Consider the following 26,691-nt stretch of genomic DNA (forward strand, 5'->3'; position numbering starts at 1 on the left):
CGTCGCTCGTGGGGGACATGGACCGCGTTTGACGACGGCTAATGGCGGCCCCATTGTGCGAATGCGTACGGCGTGAGGCCTATGTGTTTGTGTATTGGAGGACAGCGGTTCAACTGGGATTTTGTGACGGCAGACATTTCTTTTCCCCTCCTTGGGGAAGACTTTTATGTGCTCACGGACTCCTGGTGGACGTTAAAAATAAACGCTTGGTTGATGCCTTGACGTTTTCCTACCTCGTGTGTACACTCGGCGATGCGGCGTACGACGGGCTGTCGGGCTCGCTGTTGGGTGCGGACATTTTTCTCAGGCTGTTGGCTGACTTTCCAGACCTGACGCTGCCCACCTTCAGGGCCCGGCAGTTGAACCCTTCTAAGCTTGCAGTAGCAAGGGCGGAGTTTTCAACCATGGAGCGCCTGGGTATCGTCCGCCGTTCTGACAGTACTTGGGCCTCTCCTTTACCCGTCGTTCCCAAGCCAAACGGCGGTTGGCGCCCGTGCGGGGATTACCGCCGCCTCAACGACGCCACGACACCTGACCGCTACCCGTTGCCGCACATTCATGACTTTTCAGCACATATGGCCGGTATGTTGGTATTTTCTAAAGTGGACCTGGTGCGCGGATACCACCTGGTGCCCATGCATCCCCTGGACGTTCCTAAGACGGCAGTGATAACGCCGTTTGGACTTTTCGAGTTCCTGCGGATGCCCTTTGGGCTCAAGAACGCCGCTCAAACTATCCAGCGCCTGATGGATTCGGTGCTGCGGGACCTGCCATTTGTGTTCGTCTACCTGGATGACATACTCGTCACCAGCGCTTCGGTGGAAGAGCACCTGTCACACCTCCCTTTTCACGAGGCTCAGCCAACACGGGTTGATAATCAACCCTTCAAAGTGCCAGTTTGGGGTGTTTGATATTGACTTTCTCGGACACCGCATCACCAAAGGCGGTGCAGCACCCCTGCCGGCGAAGGTGGAGGCTGTTGCAGCGTTTCCTCACCCGCTCACAGCTCGGTCGCTCCGTGAGCTTTTGGGGATGGTGACTTTCTACCACCGTTTCATCGCACGGGCCGCTCACATTATGCGGCCGCTGTATGAGGCTTTGAAGGGTACGACCCCCATCCAGGGCGATCGACTGGAAAGCGGAAGCTGAGTCTGCTTTTACGGAGGTCAAGACCGCGTTGGCTCAGGCGGCCCTGTTGGCGCACCCATCATCCATCTCCATTACCACAGACGCATCGGCCTACGCCGTTGGTGCAGTGCACGAGCAGTGGGTGGAGGGCGCTTGGCAGCCACTTGCCTTTTTCAGCCGCTAGCTGACGCCCAGAGAACGCAGGTACAGCGCCTTTGACCGAGAGCTCTTTGAACTTTGGTTGTGGGGCACTTCCGTTTTTTGCTGGAAGGCCGTGAATTTACGGCGTTTGTCGACCACAAACCACTCACGTTCGCCATGTCTAAAGTGGCGGAGCCTTGGTCGGCACGTCAGCAGCGGCAGCTTTCCTACATCTCGGAGTTCACCAAAGACATTAAGCACGTGGCTGGAAAGTCAAACCTGGTTGCAGATTGCCTCTCCAGAGTCGTCATCGGAGCCGTCCAGTTGGGCCTGGACTATACTCGCCTTGGGTGATGCTGGGCCTGAGGACTGCGCCTAAGGAGGATCTGCAGTGCTCCACGGCTGAGATGGTCTACGGTCAGCCGCTGAGGGTTCCGGGGGATTTCCTCCCCAACGCATCGGCTCCCTGGTCGGCGACGGCCCAGCGGGCTTTCCTGCAGGACGCCATTGGGGCCTTTGCTCCGATCCCCACTGCTTGGCACGATACTCAGGTGTCCCGGGTTACCGTGGAGCTCCGCTCGGCAGGGCATGTGTTCATCCGGCACGACGCGCACAGAGGCCCCCTGCAGGCCCCTTACGATGGGCCTTTCCTGTCTTGGAACACGGGGACAAACACTTGGTGGTCGACCTGGGTGGCAGGGCCTAGTACGTCTCGATGGACCGGGTGAAGGCTGCTCACCTGGACTTGGACCAGCCGGTGGTGCTGGCTTGACCTCCGCGACGGGGCCGCCCCCCGGCCTCGACCCTTGTCACAGAATTGGGGCCCGCGGTTCCAGTCCCATCCCTTCCAGTGGCCGCCCCTGCAGAGGTCGCCTCCCCGGCTCCCGTTCTCCGGAGTCGGGGTGGTCGGCTTGTCGTTCCTCACCGCCGCACAGACTTTGTGTATGTGTGAGTGAATTCTGGGGGGGCTTGTGTGGTGACATTTATGGGACATCATTCACTGAGTGTTATAGTGTGTGTTGCAGTCTCATGCAGCCCGTAACTTCACCTGCAGGACTCATCCTCTGAAACAGAAACACCCTGAAAAGGAAATCTGGTGTGGATCTGCCTGAACTGTGCTTGAAAGGAGTAAGCACAAAGATAAAACACTTTTTTGCCAAACATGAGAAGGAGAATCTGATGTGGAGTCTGATCCTTCTTCGTCTGACCCTTCCCCTGAAAGTGGAGAGGACACAGAGGATCCCATCCCGTAGCTGTGCTACATTCCTCTGCACTATCCTATCCGGAGGATCATGTCCATCATGACAACGGGTGGACATCAAAACATTTTCCAATCTTGTTTCCCTCTCACGAGGAAACGCCGCGCTATATTCCTGCTGCCAGAGGTTTGGTTTCAGGGCCCACGCGTTATGCCATTACCAGTGGCATAATTAAGAATTCATGACGTGGAATCCTTCTTTGATTTATTCTTTACCCCTGAGATCATCAGCAGTATTGTCAACATGACACACCTGCATGGGGGACGTTCGGTGGCAAACTGGAGGGATGTTGATGCCACAGATGTTTGAGCAAACATAGGATAGGATAGTGCAGAGGCATGTAACTGCCTTTTTGTGCATGTTTTTCATAGAAAACGCAAATTCATGTTTTTAAACTGGCAGTTCAAGGGTTAAAAGCCTGAACATAATTTAACATTTGGTATTTTTGATCAGGACTGAAGTTGATTGAAAGATTTAACCCCAAAAGTTTTTTAAAAATATTAATCTGTTGTCATTTTAGAGCAGTTTTTGGAAGTGGACATTTTTGTCCCGAATGACTAATGTGTGAGTTTTTTGTTTAATCTGATTTTGTGCAAAAACTAATAATCAACCAAAATCAATGTTGTTGCTAATCTTAGACATATCCAAGACTGTGATAAAAAAAGCCGACCCCCCCAACATTTATTATATGGAAAATAACTACCTTTTTGTGCATGTTTTTTTTGTGTCATTTTAGAGCAGTTTTTGGAAGTGGAAATGTTTGTCCCGAATGACTAATGTGTGACAATTTTGTTGGTAATCTTTGACATGTCCAAGACTGTTATAAAAAAAAGAGCCAGTCCCCAGATATGTATTTTTTGGAAAATAACTAATTTTCTCTGTTTTTATCATGAAAAACGATAGTTACGGCTGGAACTACATTTCAATGTCGTCCCTACTGACCGCCAGAGGCGGTGCTTGTAGCACTGGATATGTCCATCGCACGCATGCGCACTTCAAGTACCTAATAACAACAAAGCCACCTGTGACTCACGTGACTACGGCTACATAGGCCGGCGTCATTAGTGGATCGGTTCCCAGAATCTTCTCGCGAGCACACACGAATTCTGAGTGACCGGAAACTCTGGCGCTCATCCTGGACTCATAGAACCGTAGTTACAGCCGTAACTAGCGTTCTATTTCGTCCCTACTGACCGCCAGAGGCGGTGCTTTTAGCAGTGGATGACTATACAAACCATGTCATGAAGATTCCGAACACTTGCTTACCTAGCTGGAAGCAGCGGAGCTCGGCAACAGTACAACACCCAAAGGACGGGGAGTGGCGACATTGACCCAGAAGAACCTGGAGAATGTGCCAGACGAAGCCCACAACGCCGCAGCGCAGATGGTCTCCAGGGACACCCCTCTCAGGGCAGCCCAAGACGTTGAGATGCTCCTTGTAGAGTGACATCTCACCCCTGACGGCGGGGGGCGGCCACTGGCCCCATAGTCATGTGAGATTGTATCCACAACCCAGTGGGACAGCCGCTGTTTGGAGAGAGCACAGCCCCTTCTCGTGCCGCCATGGCAAATGAAGAGCTGCTCTGACTGTCGTATATGGGGCGTAGCACCAATATACGCCTCTAGGGCACGCACAGGACACAGCAACTCAGGCATGCCGTTCTCCTGTGGGACGTTAAAGCGCGCCAGCTGGATAGGCCGATTGGAGTGGGCTAGTGGAAGCACCTTGGGCAGGAACGCCACGTTCGGCCAGAGGGCAACACCCGAGCCATCAGAGTTCCACCTCAAGCATGTATAACTCACGGAGAGGGCATGTAGCTCTCCAACTCGTTTCCCTGAGGTCATGGCAGCAGAAATGCTGCCTTTAAGGGCAGCCACTTAAGCTCCACCTGGGCCAGGGGCTCGAAGGGAGGAGATGATAGGGCATCTGGCAGCAGAGGAAGGTCCCAAGCCGGAGCCCTCGGGTTGCTAGGGGGATGCTGCCGTAAAGCCCCTCTCAGGAAGAGGGACACCGACGTGTGGCACCCCGCCGTGGCGCGGTCGACCCGAATATGTCGGGCAGAAATAGCAGCCACATAAATTCAGAGTGGAGTGAGAACGCCCACTATCTAGAAAGGACTGCTGTCTGGGCGACAGCGTACATGCTGTCCCAAGGAACACGCACATTCTTGCTCCCCAGTGCTGGGGTAGAAAGTGCATGAGTGCAAGCTGCACAGCCCAAAGCTCTGGCACGTTGACATGGCGTGCACCCTCCTGGGCAGACCGCTGACCCTGAACGATCCTGCCCTGCCGTACTGCACCCCACCCTGAGAGACCTGCACCTATGGTGACGGTCTCCTGGCGGGATGGGATAGCGCCCATGTGCACGCCCATCAGAAGATAGGCCATGCCCCTCCAGTGTGACAGAGAGTGGAGGCAACGCCGCAACGCCCTGACTTTCCTTTGCCACTTGGCGTCCAAGTTAAGGCTGTTCAGCCACATCTGCATGGGGCGCAATGACAGGGGGCCTAAGGGCCCAACGGCCGAGGCAGCCGTCAGTCTGCCCAAGGGCCGGAGGAACTGAATATAAGGCACCATGTTGCCCGGCCCACGTGGAAGTAGGCATCCCTCAAGTCCACGGTTGAGAACCACTCCGCCTGTGCATGTGCTGTGGTCAGCATATAGAATGGCAGCACCTTCAGGAGTCTGTTGATTCCTCTGAGGTCCAAGATCAGGTGAAATCCGCCAACTTTCTTGCTCACGAGAAGGTACGCCGAGTAGAACCCCCTGGGCTAAGCAGAGGGTCTACTGGCTTGATTGCGTCCTTGGACAGAAGGACGGACAACTCTTGGGCCAGAGCTAGGGCCTCTGCCGGATCGCTGACGACAGTCATTTTGGCCCGGTCGAAGGCTAGTGGCCGGAACTGCGGTTCGTACTCCTGGGTTAAGGTGAAAACCACCCAAGGGCCGGAAGTACAGACAGCCCAGTAACTGAGCTGCTGCTGGGAATGACGGTCCCGAGAGTCTCGGGCCTAACCCCTTGGCCTCCGGAGCCCCCTGGGGGGCGCCGGTAAGGCTCTGAGGCAGGAGGCCGCCTAGAAGGCCGGCGGCCCTAGCTTGGGCAGCACGCTCCAGTGCCTACAGGGCAGCTGCCCCAAACAGCTCCCCTGGCTCAACTGGCACACTACGGGGGACATGTCTCCGACAGTGGTGACTCAGCAGGTCAAACCTGGCGACGAGTCTGCACCAATAAGGACATAACTCGTCCCCATTCCCTAGACATTAGGGCAAAGGCTTACAGTGATGCATCACTGAGGCCCAGCAAAGAAGGCTCAGCCGGAACCTGCTGCAGAGAGGTAGAGACAGCCAGTATCAGATGGGAGAGGGAGTTCCCGTGCCGCTGTGTCGTAGGCCCTACAGAGCAGCCCGTTTGTGACCCTGCACTAAGGCCGAGGGCACCTGGCATCAGGAACCAGAATCGGGGAGGCGATGGCAGGCTCAATGGATGGCAAGCGACCCAGCCCCACCCTCGCCGGATCCTGCATGGCAGCAGAGTGCAGACGCTTTGCGTGAGACCCTCCCTCAAATGCTCGAGGCCAAGGCAGAGGGGAGCAGCGGTCATGGCCGTCCTCGGGCTCAAGAGAAGCCATACAGGCGCTACATGATTGAGCCAGTCTGTAGGTAGCCAGATGCAGCATAGCCGGGAGTGGGCGCGAGAACACAGCCTTCCCCAGCTACCTGCTGAACGGAAAGAGTAGAGCAATGCTCCTACTCGCCGAACACAAAGAGGGATGTAACTACACCCATGTTACCGGCAGAGGGAGCGGGAGCGAGAGCACTGCCTTCACCTAGCTGGATTAAATAAAGACGTTTAACAGGACAGCTTAGCCGGGCGGCTGCTGCTAGAATCAAGCAACACGTCTACCAGGAGCGGGGGCGAGAACACTGCCTTCACTGGTTGAGTTCATAACGAATGCCAGGTTCAGCGTACCCTGGAGCGGGTGCGAGAACACAGCCTTCCCCAGCTACCTACTGAACGTAAAGAGTAGAGCAATGCTCCTACTCGTCGAACACAGAGAGGGATGTGAATGACCTAAACCCACGTTACTAGCAGAGGGAGCGGGAGCGAGAGCACTGCCTTCACCTAGCTGGATTAAATAAAGAAGCTTAACGGGGCAGCTTAGCCAGGCGGCTGCTGCCAAGAATGGAGCAGCACGTCTACCAGGAGCGGGGGCGAAAAACACTGCCTTCGCTGGATGAGTTAAACAATGAATCTCAACTGAACACGCCAGATGTTAATCAGGCGGCCGCTGTTAACGATAAAAACAATACGTTACCGGGAGCGGGAGCGAGGGCACTGCCTTCACCGGCTGAGTTAAATAATGAAGCTTAACACAGAGCTCTCAAGTCTCACGCATTTGGCGTGAGACACACGCATTTCACTCCATTCTCACGCTCACACGCCACACCTTGTTTTTGTTACGCTGAGATGTCTTTCCAGGGTACCGCCCACCAAGTTGCGCCGCAATTTTGTAAACAAACTAGGCTTGTTTGAGACGCGTGCACTCCACTAGCACCCCCCTCCCCCCCGTTGACATTGGCGGTACAGAGGGCTTCATGGGAACTTTGAGGGGAGCCAGAAGTTGGAGTACCAAACACCGCTGCCAAAATCCCACTCTGAACTCTGTTCAAAACTTGAGAGCCCTGTTAACAGTACATGTAAGACGTCAGCCAAGTGGCTGCTGCTAACAATCAAAACAATATGTTTACCGGGAGCGGGAGCGAGAGCACTGCCTTCACCAGCTGAGTTTAAATAAAGAAGCTTTAACAAAACATGCGAGATGTTAGCCAAGCGGCTGCTGCTAAAAATCAAAACAATACGTTACTGGCAGCGGGAGCGAGAGCACTGCCTTCACCAGCTGAGTTAATAATGAAGCTTAACAGTACACGCAAGACGTTAGCCAAGCGGATGCTGCCAACAATCAAGCAAGATCAAGTCAAACACAAATGTTTAAGACCAGATAACTAGCTTCTAAAGAAGAGAACAGCACAGAGCCGTAGTTACAGCAGTAACCATGGCCAGTGCTTACACGGCATAGAACTGTAGTTACAGTAGTAACTATGGCCAGTACTTACACGGCTAGAACCGTAGTTACAGTAGTAATTATGGCCAGTACTTACACGGCTTAGAACCGTAGTTACAGTAGTAACTGTGGCCGGTGTCTAAAAGTGTCACCCAAACGGCTGCACACTAGATAATATAATATTGGGAGGATGAAATCCTCTTTAATGGCCACACATGCAGAGCACACAGCACACACAGTGAAGATTGTTCTCTGCATATCATCCTAGTGCTAGTCTAGTACTAGGAGCAGTAAATACACTACTGCAATTAAACCATACGTTACCGGGAGCGGGAGCGAGAGCACTGCCCTCACCGGCTGAGTTAAATAATGAAGCTTAACAGTACATGCAAGGTGTTAGCCAAGCGGCTGCTGCTAAAAATCAAGCAATCAAGTCAAAACACAAATGTTAAGACCAGATAATTAGCTGCTATGGAATAGAACAGCCCGCATAAAACCGTAGGCCATGGTTACATGGCCTAGGACCGTAGTTACAGTAGTAACTATGGCCAGTACTTACCTTACTCTCTGCATCTAAACAAAAAAGGGCAAAATATGGCACACATACTAAATACTAAATACCATACTAAATTGAATGAGAGACGCAGCTAAAGCTCAAATGCTAATGATACCTCGGGCACAACGCCACAAGCAGAACTTTCAAAAGAGCATAATAAGGGCAACTTTATTTGAGAGGAAGCGGGAACACTGTCGTCACCAGAAAGTATAAGCCAAACAATAAATAAGACAGCAATCAGGACAACTTAGCTGGGAGAGGGTGCGGGGACACAGCCATCACCAGCAACAAGTTGACACAAACCTGTCCGTCGAGGCTCTGCAGCTCCTGGAGGACGCGTCAACAACCCGTAGCTCCGACTGTCAGTCCCGAAGCTGCACGCAGCCAGCTGCTTGCAGAGAAATCTCTCATATCAAACTTTCAAACCTGAACGCTGTACGCGGTACTCTCGCGAAGCGAGAAGATGAAAAGGAACCGATCCACTAATGACGCCGGGCTATGTAGCCGTAGTCACGTGGTTCACAGGTGACTTTGTTGTTATTAGGTACTCGAACTGCGCATGCGTGCGACGGACATATCCAGTGCTAAAAGCACCGCCTCTGGCGGTCAGTAGGGACCAAATAGAACAACAGCGGTTTCATGTATTCAAAATAGCATTTAAAGGGTTAAAATCCTGAAAATGATTACATTTGAGTTGTTTTCTATTATTGCGGAAGTTGCTTTAAAGATTGAACCCAAAAAACTTCTGAAAAAAAACTTTTAATATAATGTTTTTATCAAAGTCTTTTGCAGTGAACATTTTTGTCTCGAATGACTTTTTTTTGCGTAGTCCAATCGAATGATACCGGAGGGTTAATGATATGACTGCCTGCTTATCAAAGGACCTAAACAATAAGTGTTGCTTGGCAACGGCGTGTGGCCGCAAAGTGTAGCGCAGCATTATGCATGTGTTTATATGAGGGGTTAAAATCCTATGCTCATAAAATGCTCATATATATTTTTCTCTTCATTCTCCACACCCCAAAATAAATAAATAAATAAATATACAAATTTTAGGAAAAGTTACAAAGTTTGAGCAATGTGGGTTTTATATTAACAGAGTTACGCATATTTCAAAACGCAAAGTGTCATAACTGCAGTGGCCTCCCTGTCAGCATGACAAAGATCCTCAGTGAAGCACAAGCCCATGTTTCTCACTACATTGTAAGTACAACTTATTAAAAAGATCAGTTCAATGCAACTAATGTCGTCTTAGTGTTATTGCATGATGTTAAAATTGGTTTGCCATGAATTTAGTGATGGATTGTAAACATTTGAAATGTAGCATTTAAGTGTTTCTCAGTTACAATGTTGTTGTTTTAATAAATCAGACCCTGATGGTGCAGTGCTGTACTGTATCTCTTTATATAGGCTTTGTTTCCTTAACAAATAGTTTTTGCGCTGATCAGGGGGTACTTGGCTGAATCTTTTTTCAAAGGGGGTGCATTATTGAAAAAAGTTTGAGAACCACTGCTGTATCAGATAGAAGGTTCGCCAACACGAGCCGACACGGAAACGCAGAAAACGATAACGGGTCCCAAGGTGATCTGCAAACGAAACGCTCTAGGGGGGCAAATGGCTCCGTGTTTACACCTATACAATCATGTGCTGATAACGATGACGCAATAGCCCCGCCTCTCCCCACCTCTCCTGCTCAGAGATCAGCTGCTGGGCTGTCAGAAGAGGGGGAGGAAAAGAGAGGCTCCGTTTCTTATTCTTATATTATTTTATAGAGTTGTTATTCATTTGTTTTAAAGCTCAATAAATAACAAAGAAGACCGGCACTTTTCTAATTTTGTCCGGAAGATTTCAACTTGAACAGACATGTTGACCGGCGATAGAAAATCTAACTAAAACTCTGCCGCACGGTTCCCTCGTTCCTTGGAAGAGGCGGGTGTTTTTCATCTGCTGGTGGACTACCGGGGAGATATACAGCAGGAGCAAACGCTTACCTCGCGGAGGGAGAAAAAGAGCCTGTGGGTGTTTCTCAATGTCGAGTATGCTTGCTTGGTAGCACATGTCTTCCGAGCGTCTTGCTTCAGAAGCGAGGCAAGAATACCTCCTGGCTTTCGGAAAACAAAGAGTGGAACAGGCGAGCAAGTGTGCAGGTGTGCGTCATATGAGAGGCCCCGCCTTACATTTTCCGAAATTGGTCCATGCGCAAAGCATTGTGGGGATTTTAAGACCGCGGAGTCTACACATGTGCAGCCTCGACATTTCTCCAAACGAAGTACACCGGGCTCGGTAGAATTCCAAGTATGCTGGACATTGGAACAGTCCTTCGGCGGCACTCGATGACGTAGTATGCTTGAAATAGTGGCTCTGGAGCAGCTTTACTCGACATTGAGAAACACCCAGAGCGTCCACAGCGGAGAATAAACAGAAGGGCAACCATGGCAACCATGCACGGGAAGTCTTCTTCGCTGCCTTTGTGCAGGACTAAAAGCCACTTACAGGCCTGGCATATGTACTACAGCGTCTCCAGCGCTTTCGAGCGGTCTTGTGTGAACGGACACGTTTCTGGTGCCTTTTGCGGGTGGACGGAAGACGTTTTTGTTAACGATTGCGGTCTGTTATCGTTATCGTGTGGCAAGCAGTGGTGTAGTCCAGGGTATACGCAGGTATACGGCGTATACCCACTTATTTTTCAGACAGCATGGCGTATACCCACTTCTCAATCACCGCTGGTGCGCATTATTTAGTAGTGGCTCAATGTCATTTCATAGTACTGTGAAGACTCATGACACAAACCTACTCTGCCTCATATTGGCTAACTCTATGCCTTCGCTGGTTAGATTGGTCAGATTTTCAGCGTGAGAACTGATGAAAAACCAATCAGAGGCAGAGTAGGGCGGGTCTTAATAAGGGAAAAAAACTGCATATAGACAAATGTTAATTTACTTTCAACTATTTGCCATTACAAAAATTGTATGAACTGTTAAAATGAAGCGAGCCATTCAGACTAAAATTTCCTTTTACAATAAACGTCCTTGTGGAACTACATCGGCCAGCAGCTCAGCTACAGATAGTGAGGCTAGAACACCGGAGCTGTTAGCTGATAGCCCTGTTATCATCAGCCCTGACATCAGCCCAACACCTACGCTCCCTCCGTCCCCCTCATCCGTTGAAGAGGATGCTGACAGGGAAGGAGATGAAGACGGCAATAACGGTGGGTCTCACTTCTATATTTTAAGATTTTTGTAACAAATCGTAGCTAGGTAGTCATATATACTAACATAAAAGTAGTAATAGCATTATTTTCGTTAATAGTTGGTTTCAACTTTTAAATTGAGTATTTCTGATTCTAGTGGCGCTAGTTAGCTATTATAGCTTCATGGCAATGAGCACAGCACACCTTAGTGAGACAGAAAGACATTTGGAAAATACATCCATTATTTGCTGCAATCCATATTTATTACTCTGAACTTTATTGTGTCCCTTATGCTAAGTGTCTGCCCCAACTTTATTTTCCCGACATTTACATTTATCTTGTACACAAAATCCATCCCCATACACCAGAGATAGCCTGAAGGCTTTTCAAGAGCATAGCTAGGTACCACGCAATCTGAAGAACGTTAGCGCTTAGCTAACGTTAGCTAACATAATGCTAAGATCATCGTGTGTTTGGTGACGTGACACAGCTATCTGCTTAATTGTAACATTAGCTGTGGCAACTGAAGATTAGTGTTTTGGATTGTCAGCGTTTTCCTGTCAAATGGAGATAAAAAATTAGCTAGCTAGCACTAGCAGCTACATAATTTGAGGTCAAATGTAGCTAGTGCTAATTTATAGGAGACTGCACAATCTGAGGGTAGATGTTGGCTGCCAGTGGTCTCTTCTAATTAAAGACAGCCATTTATCCCGCCGATCTACCTCTTTTAGGATTGAATAAAGTCTTATATCTGTGTTACTTTGGCGACTGTTGTTTCAGCCAACAGCTTAAAAATAGCAAGGGCATTTTGACCTTTTGCGACGCACAGCCAGATGCGGGCATAGCGACGCTACGTGGAATCCACGAATTTGGATACATTATGAAAACGGGTACTTTTATTTTGAAGGCAGGATGCGGTAGGAAGTAAAAGACGTATATGACGGTAAAAGTTTAAAAGTGCGTCTTCCTCACGAAAGGAAACGTGCTGTTGTTTACCAAGGACCTGGTTGAAAAGGGCACAAGGTTTGTCTGTGTTTAGGTCTAATTTGTGTGCAACATTGAGTCACGTCATAACGCCTTTTCTTAGAAGAGTTTTCACACTTTGTATTGACACAGCCATGGATAAAGCTACAGCTAGGCCCTGTGTAATTGACTATTTGACTATTTGAGGGCTAAAATGAAAAAATCTAATAATGCAGATTATGAAGGTGACAACTTTACACTTTTGAATAGGTTATGGTCATTGTTCCCCTTTTATAGCCTATAATTCAATCACTTTTGTTGTTCTTCCCTTAGACATCAATAATGACTGGCCTGACCTGTGGACTGTCAATCAAAAAGAGGATTTTAAATCCAAGAACCCCTGGTTGGGATTAAAAAACAAAAAACTTGGTAAGTTTAGGCATCTTGTTAGTTTAGGTAGCTTCTGAAACAGTGGACACACATTAATATTGTGTGCGTGTGTGTGTGTGTGTCCTTTTATGTATATGGGAAAAATAGACCATGCACACATACAGCTGTGGATACAGTAGTTACATTGTATGTTTATGCTTCACAGGATGTCTGGTTTGTAGCAGTGTGAACTCCATTGGGATCAACAAGGAGCAAGGTGTATCACTCTCAAGAGAATGGATGAACTTTGAAATTCAAGTGTCTTCTCAGGGAAGTAGAGAAACAAGTCTGTCAGTCTTGAGAAATAAGATCAGGAAACATGCTTTGTCCAAGGCACACTCTCAGGCTGTGAAGGTGGCAGAACAACAAAAAGAATCGGCCATTGAGAATGCAGTGGAGGTTATGACTGAGTCCTACAAGAAGGAAACTGATGCTGTGTTCCGAACAGCCTACCATTTGGCCAAAAAGAACAGACCCTTTTCTGACCATGAGAGCCTCATTGAGCTGCAGGAACTGAATGGTGTTAAGATGGGCTCAATACTTCATTCACGTTACAGTGCAACACAAATCATACAACATGTTGCCAGTGAGATGCAGAGCAAAATTGTGAGTAACATAATAGCATCATCCACGAAGTTAGCTGTCCTTATTGACGAGGCCTCTTCTTTAAGTCACAAACCTGTCATGACAGTTTCTGTAAAAGCGTCAATTGTAGGAGCAAGCCCTGAGTTCATATTCCTTGATCTAGTTGAATTAGACAATCAGAGAGCAGATGGCATAGAACAGGCTTTACTCACCTGTTTAATGAAGGCTGGCTTTACAGAAGAGTGGCTTCTTGAAAACTGGGTAACATTTGTGTCTGATGGAGCCAGTGTCATGCTAAGAAAGAAGTCAGGAGTAGCAACCAGGTTGACCTTGAGATTCCCAAGGCTCTTTGTGTTGCACTGTATGAACCATAGGCTGGAACTAGCTGTGTCAAATGCTGTTGATGAGGTGACGGGTGTCAACCACTTTAAAATATTTATGCAGAAGCTATATTCACTTTATAGTATGTCGAACAAAAATGAGCGTGAACTCAAAGATGCAGCAGCTGAAGTAGGCTCACAACTTCTTCGCATTGGCAGAGTTTTAGATGTACGCTGGGTGGACAGTAGCTTTCGTACTGTTCGTGCTGTGTGGACATCCCTGCGAGGTCTTGTGCAGCACTTTAAGAATGCGTCTTCCGATGAGATGAGGTCCACCAAAGAGAAACAAATGTACAGAGGTTTATTATACCGTCTTCAAAGTCCTGAATTTATCTGTGACCTTGGGCTCATGTATGACACTCTCCATGAACTAAGTGTCCTGTCACTGGAGCTTCAAGCTCATTCTATAACTCTCCTCAGGGCAGAGCATCTGCTGAAACGCTCAATCAGAGTGATACAGTCTTTCAAAGAGAGTCCAGGTGAAAAATACTGTGAGGCTTTAGAGGCAAAAGAGGCTGGGGAGTATCGCTCTATAGCTCTAGTAGGAAATGCAAAGCTGAAGTCAATCAATCCAGGCCAGTTCTTACAAAGCCTTGTGAACAATCTTGAGCAACGCTTGTCTTTCGAAGATGCGGTCATCAAAGACTTCAGCATCCTTGATCAGAGTAAATGGCCATCAAACCCCAGCATTCGCCACGGTGAAGACCAGGTTAAGCGACTGTGCAAGCGATTTCACTTGTGCACAGACCAAGCACTGAATGGGATGCGAGACCTACTGGAAGAGCCCAATAGTGAGCCCAAGGACCTAAAACCACTCATGAACTGTATGAAGACATTCCCTGTCAGCACAGCAGAGTGTGAGAGGAACTTTAGCCTTATGAACAATATAAGCTCAGACAAAAGGGCTGTACTACTGATCTCAAACATATCAAACTTGATGATGATTAATATCAACGGCCCCCCTACTTCTATGTTTGATCCTCAAAAGTATATGAGGACCTGGTTGAAGAGACACCGTGCTGCCACTTCTATAAGTTCAAGGCAATGCGGTGTGAAAACTCCTGCAGAAAGCAAGTCTGTCAGGAAAATACTGTAATATGAGCACTTACTTAGAAACCCAGCACTGGGTTGAGAGAGTCACTTTGGTTTTCATGGATATGTTGTAAAATGTATATATTTTTGTTCATTGTTAACTATATATTGTTGTTTTGTAACATATCGTTTTGAATTTATTGTTGAATTATTTGAATGATGATATTCAATATTTGTGGTGATATTTATTTATATATATATATATATATATATATATATATATATATATACACTATATTGCCAAAAGTATTGGGTCACCTGCCTTGATGTGCATATGAACTTAAGTGACATCCCATTCTTAATCCATAGGGTTTCATATGACGTCGGTCCACCCTTTGCATCTATAACAGCTTCAACTCTTATGGGAAGGCTTTCCACCAGGTTTAGGAGTGTGTTTATGGAAATATTTGACCATTCTTCCAGAAGCGGCAACTGAAGTTGGATGAAGAGACTGGCTCTCAGGCTGTGCTCCGAATTCATCCCAAGGGTGTTCTATTGGTTTGAGGTCAGGACTCTGTGCAGGCCAGTCAAGTTCATCCACACCAAACTCTGTCATCCATGTCTTTATGGACCTTGCTTTGTGCACTGGTGCACGGTCATGTTGGAACATGAAGGGGCCATTCCCAAACTGTTTTCAAAGTTGGGAGTATGGAATTGTCCAAAATCTCTTGGTTAAATTACCTCACAAATGCGCTTCTGGAAGAATGGTCAAAAATTCCCATAAACACACTCCTAAACCTTGTGGAACGCTCTGCTTATTTATATAACAAATAATTCACTCATGAGAAGGAACGACAGATGTCCCGTAATGTAGTGGAGTAAAAGTAAGATATTTTACTTTGAAATGTAGTGGAGTAAAAGTAAAAAGTCCCCCAAAATGGAAATACTTAAGTAAAGTACAGATACTTCAAAAAAGTACTTAAGTACAGTAACGAATTACATTTACTTCGTTACTGTCCACCACTGTGTGTAAGTAATACTGAGTAACTATACTGGGTTAATATTTTTGGGGTGAACTAAATAGAATATGTCACTATAAAACAGGGCGATAATCCTTTGCACTATGGGCTGCTTAAAAAAAATTGCAAAACAAAGAGTATACCCACTTCTCCAGGGACCACTACACCACTGGTGGCAAGGGCTTAAGCTATCGTGTTTAATGTCTGCACAGTTAAACTTACACAAACTCAAGTTGACATATAGCCCAAGTGCAACACCAAGTTGATGTAATGGTGCAGCTAAAGACAGCATACCCAGTAAAATGATACATAGAGATAATACCTTGCACTTCCCAAAGACCTTCCTTCCAGCGTTATCTATATTAACTGATTGGAACGAAAGATAGAGGGGTAATTAAGGTGAATAGGACACGGTGGCTTTGACCTCTGTTGTGATGTAATATCTGCACGTTGCCTGACCTTTTCCTGGCAGTAAAGCATTGCCACAGTTGCAGAGGGTGACAATTCCTACAGTACCATGAATGTGGTTGGAACTAATCTTAAACAAATCTCCTTCTGTTTTTCAAAAGCCACAGTGGCCTCCTTATTTAGAAAATGACTGTCTCCTTCGAAGCAGACTTGGGAAGTAACTAAGTACATTTACTCAAGTACTGTACTTAAGTATAATTTTTAGGGACTTTACTTGAGTATTTAAAATGTTCTACTACTTCGTACTTTTACCCTACAGTTCAGAGGTAAATGATGTACTTCTACTCCACTACAGTTCAGAAGTACATGGTGTACTTTTACTCCACTACAGTTCAGAGGTAAATGGTGTACTTTTACTCCACTACATGTATTTAATACCTTTAGTTACTTTACAGATGTGGATGAATGATGTGAAATCTAATCAAGTGTTAAATCAGACTTTAGTTCCACCTGGAGTAAATTCACAAGCTACCCTGCAGTATACAAAGTTATTCAAACTAGCTGCACCTTTACCAGCTTTGAGAACACTTTCATGATCAATCATTATAAAACATATCATATATATTATTCTGAAATGGACCAATCTGGTCCTTTGGTACTTTAACTATATTTTTAACTACCGGTAATGCTTTTCTACTTTTACTTGAGTAACATTTTGATTGCAGTACTTTCATTGTAACAGAGTATTCCTACACTCTGGTACTTCTACTTTTACTTGAGTACACGATCGCAGTACTTCTTCCTCCTCTGCTCCTAAGCCAAGCAGGCTGTTGCTCTATGCTAACAGCTTTTAGGGACAGCTATTTGTCCTCTAGCAGCAAAATCAGGCCAAAGTTGTACTTATCAGTAAAGCGTATACACTTACTAGATTACCCAGACATACGTGTATTAAATTGTTTGTGCTTTTCAGAAGATGATTGCTAATGACATTGATGATTTCCTGAGTCTTTTTGATGATTGACACGAAAAGTGCCTCAGCCCACCCATCTCAGGATCAATTATAATAACTGTGGTGTTCTCTGGCTTTTCATCTCAGGTCAACATTTCAGTTATTACTGTACTCTGCATTCTGAAACTCATTAGACAGGTACATAAAAACAAGGTCAGAGACAGTATAACGATTGCCTATTTGATTTATTATAGACTTTGTTGTAAAACCTGTCAATAATTCCGGTTACTGGACTTTATATATATTATATTATATTATAAAACCTGATATCATATCATGTTTCCCAAGAAACAACTTGTAAACCTGTGGTAATTAAACCTTCAGGAGCTTTGCACCTGTTTTGGTAGGCTTTCAATAATGCAGTCATGTGAGTTCAACTTTAAAACAATGACCATATCTCTATCACTACATTCTTAGCTTTATAGCACCTTTCCACATTTCTTCAAAATCGTACAAAATGCTGCACATGTCAGTACATGTATTTTACTGCTCCTGAAAAGAACAATGAACTTCTATCGACCCCAGCGTGTTCCCTGTCGCTACAACAAAAGCCATATAATATCTGAGGCTTTGACTTTTACAACGCTGTCAAGGTAAAGGAAGTAGACAATCTGTTACTCCATATAAGGAACATGAAGAGGTCAAACTACTACAGGGAGTCAAACGTGACTTTTTGGAAACACTTTGGAATTAACAAACAAAATAAAGTTGTTTATAAGAGATTGTAATAGTTAAAGAAGTGTGATAAGTGGTGTAAACCCTACTCCACCATTACTATTATAATTAAGCTGTTAATATAAGTTAGCAATAATGCACAAAAAGGTGTCTCGATACAGAAAGAACGTGTGTGGGAGGCTGCCTTTATTTTCTATACCGGGACACAAAGACTATTATCATGCTTATATCACTGTAACTGTACTGTTAGAGAGAAGTGGTGTTAGAGCAGTTGAGCACTGGTTTACAACAACAATTAATAAATACTTTAATAATAATGCTGAATGGCTCCCTGTAGAGAAATGTAGGTGTTTTACAGCGACAAGGGTGAAACACAGGATAGGACAGATATGAATTCACACCAAGGTAATAATAATTAAAATAATAGTGAAGTGAAAAAATGTAAAAAAACCGAATATGTAAAAAAGGTGTTTACATATATACAGTGTATAGGTGTGGATATGTGAATATCTAGTTAAGAATAGTCTGAAGGTCTTACTGTTGTACCTGCAAACTAATGGGGGTTCATCTAATTAAACAAAGTAATGTGAAGTTTTTTTCATCTCCACAATGTTTTACTGTTATGCCAAATTTTTGTCTGCAAACAATCTTTTTTCAACTAATTATTTTGCCAAGTAGTGGAAGTGGAACAGGTCTCAATCACATCAATGACCTTTCATAGCTCATAAAGTGGATTTGGTGAACATGTTGGCAAACAGTTTTCTCTTTATAGCAGACACAGAGTATGGCAATGATTGAGTGTTGTTTATCTCACCACCTTGCACAATTCTCCATTAACTCCTGAGGAAAATATTTGTCTCTTTAGTCACCTTTGCTCCACCAAGTTCCCCCGCTTGTTTTTTATGCTGTGTACTTGCTGTTTGGCAGGAGAACCAAAATATTGAGCTGAAAGAGACGACAAAGCTTAATCGAGCTGACGGGCAGAGCAGATCCTTCTCTGGGACTTTGTTGTTACTATTGACCCTTTCTCATTTCAGAAAGTAACTTCATCCATTCATATTTATTAATCTTTTTCTGTATGAATGTACTGAATAATGAAACACGTTTTGATTTAATGCATACTATACAACAGGCACATGGGGAGAGTGTGTCTTCTTTTCGGGACAACTGTGGTGGTTGTTGAGTAAACCCAACAGCCATATGATGGGTGTAAAGAGACATAAACGGATATCTGATGAAGTCAGGGCAAATCATCATCATAACTTTAAACTGTAAGGGTGTCATCTTAAACTTTGGACTTAATATAGCAACTCAAGTCAGATTTTGACATTTGAAGGCAGTTATAAATATAAATCGATTACGCTCTATTTTCAGGCCCTACGCTGTATAAGCGCTCAGAGATAGAGATCTGCAGTAACCGGAAAGGCGAAGGGCTGCAAATGGATGTCATCTTTCACAACTGTTCATAAGGACTGAGTTTCCAGCTTTATGAACATGAAATGGCATTCATAAAATGGTAGGATTATGTAAAACTGCCTCTAAAGTCGAACTGGAACACGGGATATATTACTTGAAGATTACGGAAAATAAAGGGAACGACAATATTATTATGATCATTTACCTCAAAAGCATTTAAATTAAATTAGGAAAAGGTTTTTAAAAGGTGGATACTGAACTGTTTTAAAAAATGTTTTAATGGATATTTTTTTAATCGTAAAATAAATATAACTGATACATCATTAAATAAAAGCAACAGTTTTCTTTTAAGCGTCTGAGTCTGGTAAACGCTGAACATCTGTGTGCTTTTTGGATGCAATGGCAGAGCTTCCTCAAAACTGAATATTTTTTGAAAACTAGAACTGCCTCTGATGAACTTTTCCAAACCTTGGTTTTATTTCTTTCATGTTCAAAAAGTTAAATTATTGTAAAAAAATGTTAGTTTTCAGTGTGAAGACTCTTGACGGAGCCAACGCTTCACCAGGTGAGGTCGGCATTTACAACGGCACTGTTAATGTATCACCTGCTGGACAAATGGGAGGGGAGATGCTTGGCCACATAAAGACGTTCACCTTCCAGCCTCCATGCACTGTCTGACTGTGGGGCTCCAACACAGGCACGCAACATGGGGAAAGGTTTCTTTCTAAGTAAACATCTTGGGGTAGGGTGTATGATCCTCGGGGCAGGAGCCGTGGCCACCATCATAGCTCTGTCTGTTGTCTACTCACAAGAAAAGGCAAAGAATGATAATCAGGTCTTGCCAACGGATGGAGGAACAACAACTAAACCCCCTGCCACGACTGATGCCCCTTCCAATGAGCCTTGGGACAAGTATCGGCTGCCCAAGAGCCTGTTGCCGCAGCAGTACAACGTCACCCTGTGGCCACGGCTGCAGCCTGACCCCACTGGACTCTACATCTTCACTGGTGAGGCTCTCTGCAGCACATGACACACAATGCCTTTTACTATTTAAGAATTTGGTCTGTAAATTGTTTGATAATTCTACGCTTGAAGGTCTTTAAGATAAAAACATTTATATTGGGGGATCATTTTAGAACATTAAAAATTAAAACATATTTAAATAATCAATCATTTTAAGTAGGGGTGTCCAAAAATGTTTCACTGAGGGCCACAAACAGAAAAAAACTCTAATCCTTGGGCTTCATAAGTTAAGTTATAAGTTAGCTAAATTATTCAAATGTAGGTTAATTATTTTTGATAATTGAAAATGCTTTAAGAAAAAAAACAACCTACATCACAGCTCTCCATTAACAGAGTTTCATTTATTTTCTCGCAAAAAGTGTTGCAGCTCGTCCCTTAAAAAAGAAGCCTCAGAGTGATTATAATAAGGGTATATTTCAAGCTGGTTACGTCAATAAGTGATTGGGCTTTTTTCATCAACTAAGATTTGTTTGAAAGAGTTTTTTACTTTAATTAACTGAATTTATTAAAAAATGTGGCTTATTAACACATACATACTATACTGTGTAATATATGTTTACATATAAGAAGTACAATATAAGACAAGCACGAGTTTCATGTGTGGGCCATATTCCACTATGCTTTTAGAATTTGCTGAGGGCCAATTAAAAATGGACCAGAGGCCTCAGTATGACCCCTGTCCGCAATTTGGACACCCCTGCTTTAAAGCTCGGATGCAGATTTGTAACTACCACAATCTGTCAGAAAACCTTCGTTTTTGAGCTATTGGGTTGGAAAGTGCTGATGCAGTTTAAAGGGGGCCTATCATGCAAAATGCACTTTTTGATGTCTTTTATACATAAATATGTGTCCCCAGTGTGTCAGGGGACTCACCAAGTGTCAGAAAATACAACCCTCTCTCTTTTCCTGTGTACCCAAATCTCTAAAAGCGGGAGAACAACGAAGCTGATCCAGATTTGCGTCCGATATGAAGTAATATCGGAAATGTGGGCTGGCTTTACGCTCACGGCCCTTGGACGTAATATGGTCTGTGTTTACATTAGCAAGCATCGCTAACACTCACAGCTAACCTGTACTGGAGAGAATATGTGTACAAAAGCAGGAAATAAAAAAAAGAACTCACCTCGTGGTAAACCCGCAAGAGAAAAAGCATTTGAGCTCCAGACTGTTTCCGAAATAATCCCTGATGTGGTTTGGAACATGATGGCATTTAATCACGGCTGCATTTAGCTGTATCTCGTAGAATTCTGAGCAGGCATTAGCTCCCACTCCTTTTTGTCTTCAAGCTAAGGACCCCGAACCTGCAGTTCTCTAACAGGGCTGAAACAGAGGGATATGAAGGATCTCTAAAATGCATGATCTGTTTGGTATTTTGAGCAAAACACATCATAGACATGTTTTTTATATATTTTTATATATCTGAGACCCATAATATATGCCTAAAAATGGCATAATAGGAGACCTTTAAGTTACTTCATGTTGTTACAGGTGAGACCACAGTGGAGTTCAAATGCGTTGAGGACACAGACCTGATTATTATCCACTCCAATAAGCTGAACTACACCGACTCAGCGAACCTCACCTCAGTCGACAGCGGGGTCAAAGCCCCCTCCATCAAGTCTTCCTTCCTCCAGAGTGAGACTCAGTACCTGGTCCTTCAGCTCGATGGTAAACTGGTTAAGGACCACATGTACCAACTCCACACTAAATTTACCGGAGAGCTGGCTGACGACCTGGGGGGCTTCTACAGGAGCGAGTACTACGAGAATCAAGTGAAAAAGTACGTCTATGTAGTGTCAGATGACGTGCTTTGAGACAATACCTAGCTAAAGTTTTGGAACATTAACAAGCCTGCAATGACAAAGATTGAATGTTACAAATAAGTTTTCATGCAATACATTTGTTTGCCTTACACACACACGTAAAAAAACTGAAACGTTGACTTTAATTAAATGTATTATGTCAACAGATTTCACATACTGTATTAGGTTAGTTGAAAGAAATAATATTAAGTTTAAATACAAATTTTTAGGTTCAACTTAATACTATTGCTAATAATTAACCTACTAATTTGTCGACAGGGTTGTTGCCACAACTCAGATGCAGCCCACAGACGCCAGGAAGGCTTTCCCCTGTTTTGACGAGCCAGCTATGAAAGCTGTGTTCCACATCACGCTGATCCACGACAACGAAACAGTCGCCTTGTCTAATGGCGAGCAAAAAGGTAAGTTGCTCTTCACTGAGAATAAGATTTTCACAAAAAAACAGTGGAATATATGAGGAGGACACTGCTGGTCGAATATGGAGCTATTTCAGGGTCATAAGTTTTGATCATTCAAAAAAATACAATTTATTTGAAAGTCCAAGTTTTCATCCTTACCCTCTGAAAAATACAATGTTGCATTCAAAACAAAAAAAGTATTTGAAATCATTCTTCGGGTTGAATATTATTTTGATTCAGTTCAGCAATTTTTTAAATAAAATATTTATTTTCATATTTCACTTATACATATTTAAATATTTTAATACTTGTTTTTTTCAGTTTCAGATTTTACGTTTTCAGATTCAAAACAATTATTTTTTCAGTTTCAAATCTTTTTTTTCAGGTTTCAATCTTTTTTTCGCCTTCAGATCGTTTTTCACTTTCAGATCTTTTTTTTTCGCTTTCAGACTTTTGACCCTGATATTGCTTCGGGGGGCGGGGCTTACCAAAGAGTAGTTTGTCACCCTGAGTGACAGCCCTCCCTCTGTCATGATGCCTTCATGGATGTTAGGTAGCGCAAGAAATACAACTACACACTTTCTATACACAATACTCCCGTGATTCGTGGTAAACAAAACTGATATCAGCATCAAAATTCCGTTAAGCAAGCTGTTGAGCATCGTAGAACAATCAAGGTATAAGAGCAATAAACTGTGCTAGAATCTGAAATCACGTATCCGCAATCAAGCGTTTTCCTTCCCCACTTCCACGTGGCTCCATGGACGCAGCATAGTATTGGCTTGGTTTTTGCGATCAGAATCAGAATACATTTATTAGTCCCAAAGGGGATACATTTACATTGTTACAGCAGACAAGAGCGAAAGACAGCTTAATGTTACCTTAAGGATGCATACAAAAAGTATTAAAGATTAAAAAAAGAAATTATATATATGTTTTAAGTTACACGTTTGACATAATACACACCCTGTGGCAGCTCTGCGGATTTAGCAGCCAGGTATATATTGCACAGTTTTTAACGGCATATATATATTGCATATACTGCAAATATTGCACATCGTTGGTATTTATCAACAAGAGGTGTTATAGTCTGTGTTGTTTTGTGCGGGGTCTACTAGGGTCTGTGCTGGTTGTATAGTCTGACTGCTGCAGGAAGGAAGGACCTGTGGTATCTCTCCGTGAGACAGTGGGGGATGGCGTCAGGTCCACCAGAACAACCTGCTGGCTCGTTGCGGATACGTAATTTCACATTCTAACCATAGAATTCTAACACAGTTTATTTGTAATTGATTGTTGCCAACTACGATGCTCAACAGCTCGCTTAACGGAACTTTGACGCTGGTCTCAGTTTTCTAACATCCATGAAGGCAACATGACAGAGGGATGCCTGTCACTCAGGATGCCAAACTACTCTTTGGTAAGCCCCGCCCCCCCAAGCAATATCAGGGCCAAAAGTTTGAAAGCGAAAAAAAAAGATCTGAAAGCGAACAAAAAGATCTGAAAGTGAAAAACTATATGAAGGATTAAAAGCAATGTGAAACCTGAAAAAACAAGATTTGAAACTGAAAAAATAATTGTTTTGAATCTGAAAACGAAAAATCTGTGCTGAAAAAAATAAGGATTCAAATATCAAAATATGTATAAAAGTGAAATCTGAAAATAAATATATTATTCCAAAAAATTGCTGAACTGAATCAAAATAATATTCAACCGGAAAAATTATTTCAAATACTTTTTTTTATTTTGAATACATCATTGTATTTTTCAAAGTTCAGGATAAAAACTTGAACTTTCAAATAATTTTTTTTTTTTTTGAATGATCAAAACTTATGACCCTGATATAGCTCCATAGTCGAACAAGTGAATGTTTAGTGTGATATAAAGCTCCTTCCATCACATGGTTTGGATCTACTCAACTTGACTCAGCCCGTGTAGGCGGCATGATCAGCTGTTAGCTGGAAACCATTTAGTTTTACATCTGGTTCTCTGAAGGTGGGTGAGTAAGTGGGTACTGTTCCCAGTAGCTTGCTTAAAGGAATGCTGTGTTTGTGCAGGATGTCCCTGTGGACAGCACGGTGTGTTAAAGTGACATAACACACATCATTTAATAACCACAAAATATATCATTCAAAAGCATTAAGAGACAATGCAATAAACATTCAATTCAATATTATTTATCTTTTACAGAAACAAGCAGTGTCGTTATTGAGGGTCAAAATGTGGAGAAGACAGCTTTCGGTCCAACTGAGAAAATGTCCACGTACCTGCTGGCCTTCATTGTCAGTGACTTTGCTCAGATAAATAACACCATTGATGATGTGCTGGTAAGTGTATAATAACTCAATAATAATATGTTGTGTGTCTTTTGTGATTGCAGCTTCTAGCTCCATGATAGCTGTAAGAGTGCACTCCACCATAGGCTCTTTTTGATGAAACTAGTGGAGGGCACTGAAGTCATAGGAATCTTTAAACGTTATGAAAAGGCTTTGTTCACTTGTGTGCCTAGTGCCTATGTACTGTAGAGGAGCCAATTTCATCAATCAGGACACGTGCTAATTGATAAATGATAATTAATACAAATAGTGTTACGTTGTTATCTTCTCAAGTGAAGATATAATATATTTTTACTAAAATAAGCTGTCCTTTCTCAAGCTAGCATTGCTTTGTAGGCAACAGTTAAAGAAAATCAGTTTGGAGGGAGACACATACTGTACATAGATAGAGAGAGAGATGGAGAGAGAGAGATAGATAGATAGAGAGATAGAGATATATAGATAGAGAGATAGAGAGATGGAGAGAGAGAGATAGATAGATAGATAGATAGATAGATAGATAGAGAGATAGATGGATAGATGGATGGATGGATAGATAGATAGAGAGATGGAGAGAGAGATAGATATAGAGGGATAGATAGAGAGAGAGAAAGAGAGACAGACAGACAGACAGACACAGAGAGAGAGAGAGATAGATAGATAGATAGATAGATAGATGGAGAGAGATAGATAGATAGAGAGATGGAGAGAGATAGATACAGTAGATAGATAGAGAGATGGAGAGAGAGAGATAGATAGATAGAGAGATGGAGAGAGATAGATAGAGAGATGGAGAGAGAGAAAGAGAGACAGACAGACAGACAGACAGAGAGAGAGATATAGATAGATGGAGAGAGAGATAGATAGAGAGATAGAATGATAGATAGATATAGAGAGATAGACAGAGATTTGTATTTTATTTAAAAAAAACACTTTTATTTAGATTTTCAACAAATAATTAAATGATTTGCTTATTTACATTACTTATTACATTTTTTTTCTTACACAGAGTCAAAAGCGAGCTCCCCCCCCCCCCACAGAGCACACAGCTGTAGTGAAACACCACCGGGTTAAAAACTCTTCGATGTTTCTCATCAGACAGTGAAATCTAAAATCTACACTCACTCGTGCCTTTACCAAAGATAAAAACATGTTAGTGAGTTGCTGACCGGCTTTACTGTTTATTTAGTTTTTCCTGCTTTTGTATATCGATATGTTTGCCTGCCCCACAATAAAATTCAACAGTTCCCACTTCCCTGCATTCTGTTTCTTGTAACCAGCACCAAAAATAAAAGCAGTCTCTGTAAAAACCTCCCCACAGTCTAAAAACACAGTTTTTAAAACATTAAAAAGAGGCTTCAGTCTGTGACAGTACAGGTAGGAATGTGTGATTGTCTCTGTCGCTGCAGAACGGACACTCGGAGGACACGGTGGGGTTTATTTTTGACACAAAGGCGTTAACGCCCAGGGCCCCGTGGAGGATCCTCCACTGCAGGTCCCCTAACCGCTTGTTCAGTGGAGGTCTGTAGAAGAGCCTCCATACTGGTTCACAGCCCCCCGGGACGTTAAGCCTCTGTTTCCACACCGTGTCTCTCCTCTCGCTTAGTTTCTGTTTGTTCAGGGCCAGAGTGCAGAGTCTATAAAAACCTTTCCCATTTTGCATTTGGAAGTCTGCATGAGTCCTGGGTTCTCGTCCATCCTGGTGTGCTAAAAACCCAATGTCTGGAAAAGGGTCCCCTTCGTCAGGGGTTTCCTTCCTGTTGGAATACTCCCGCACCATCTCCATCTCATCATCAGATAGCCTTTGAATCCACTCGTTCAGGATGGTTCTGGTGTGGCGGGCTGACTTCAGGCCGAGCAGAGAGGCCACGGCCTCGGCGTTG

At 44.0% G+C, this 26,691-nt stretch overlaps 1 protein-coding gene across 1 annotated transcript in view; it reads left to right on the forward strand.

Moving 5' to 3' along the window:
• The first annotated feature begins 19,908 nt into the window (after nt 1-19,908).
• Nucleotides 19,909-26,691, forward strand: part of LOC307041410 (aminopeptidase N-like) — a 42,612-nt gene continuing 35,829 nt past the window's right edge. Inside the window, exons 1-4 of the mRNA XM_079684803.1 lie at nt 19,909-20,259; nt 21,764-22,055; nt 22,357-22,499; nt 24,684-24,820. Coding sequence (XP_079540929.1) covers nt 19,959-20,259; nt 21,764-22,055; nt 22,357-22,499; nt 24,684-24,820 — 873 coding nt within the window. The 5' untranslated portion in view covers nt 19,909-19,958. The remainder of the gene's footprint in view (nt 20,260-21,763; nt 22,056-22,356; nt 22,500-24,683; nt 24,821-26,691) is intronic.

Source organism: Notothenia rossii, assembly GCF_949606895.1.
Source record: "Notothenia rossii genome assembly, chromosome: 5".
Classification (NCBI taxonomy): domain Eukaryota; kingdom Metazoa; phylum Chordata; class Actinopteri; order Perciformes; family Nototheniidae; genus Notothenia; species Notothenia rossii.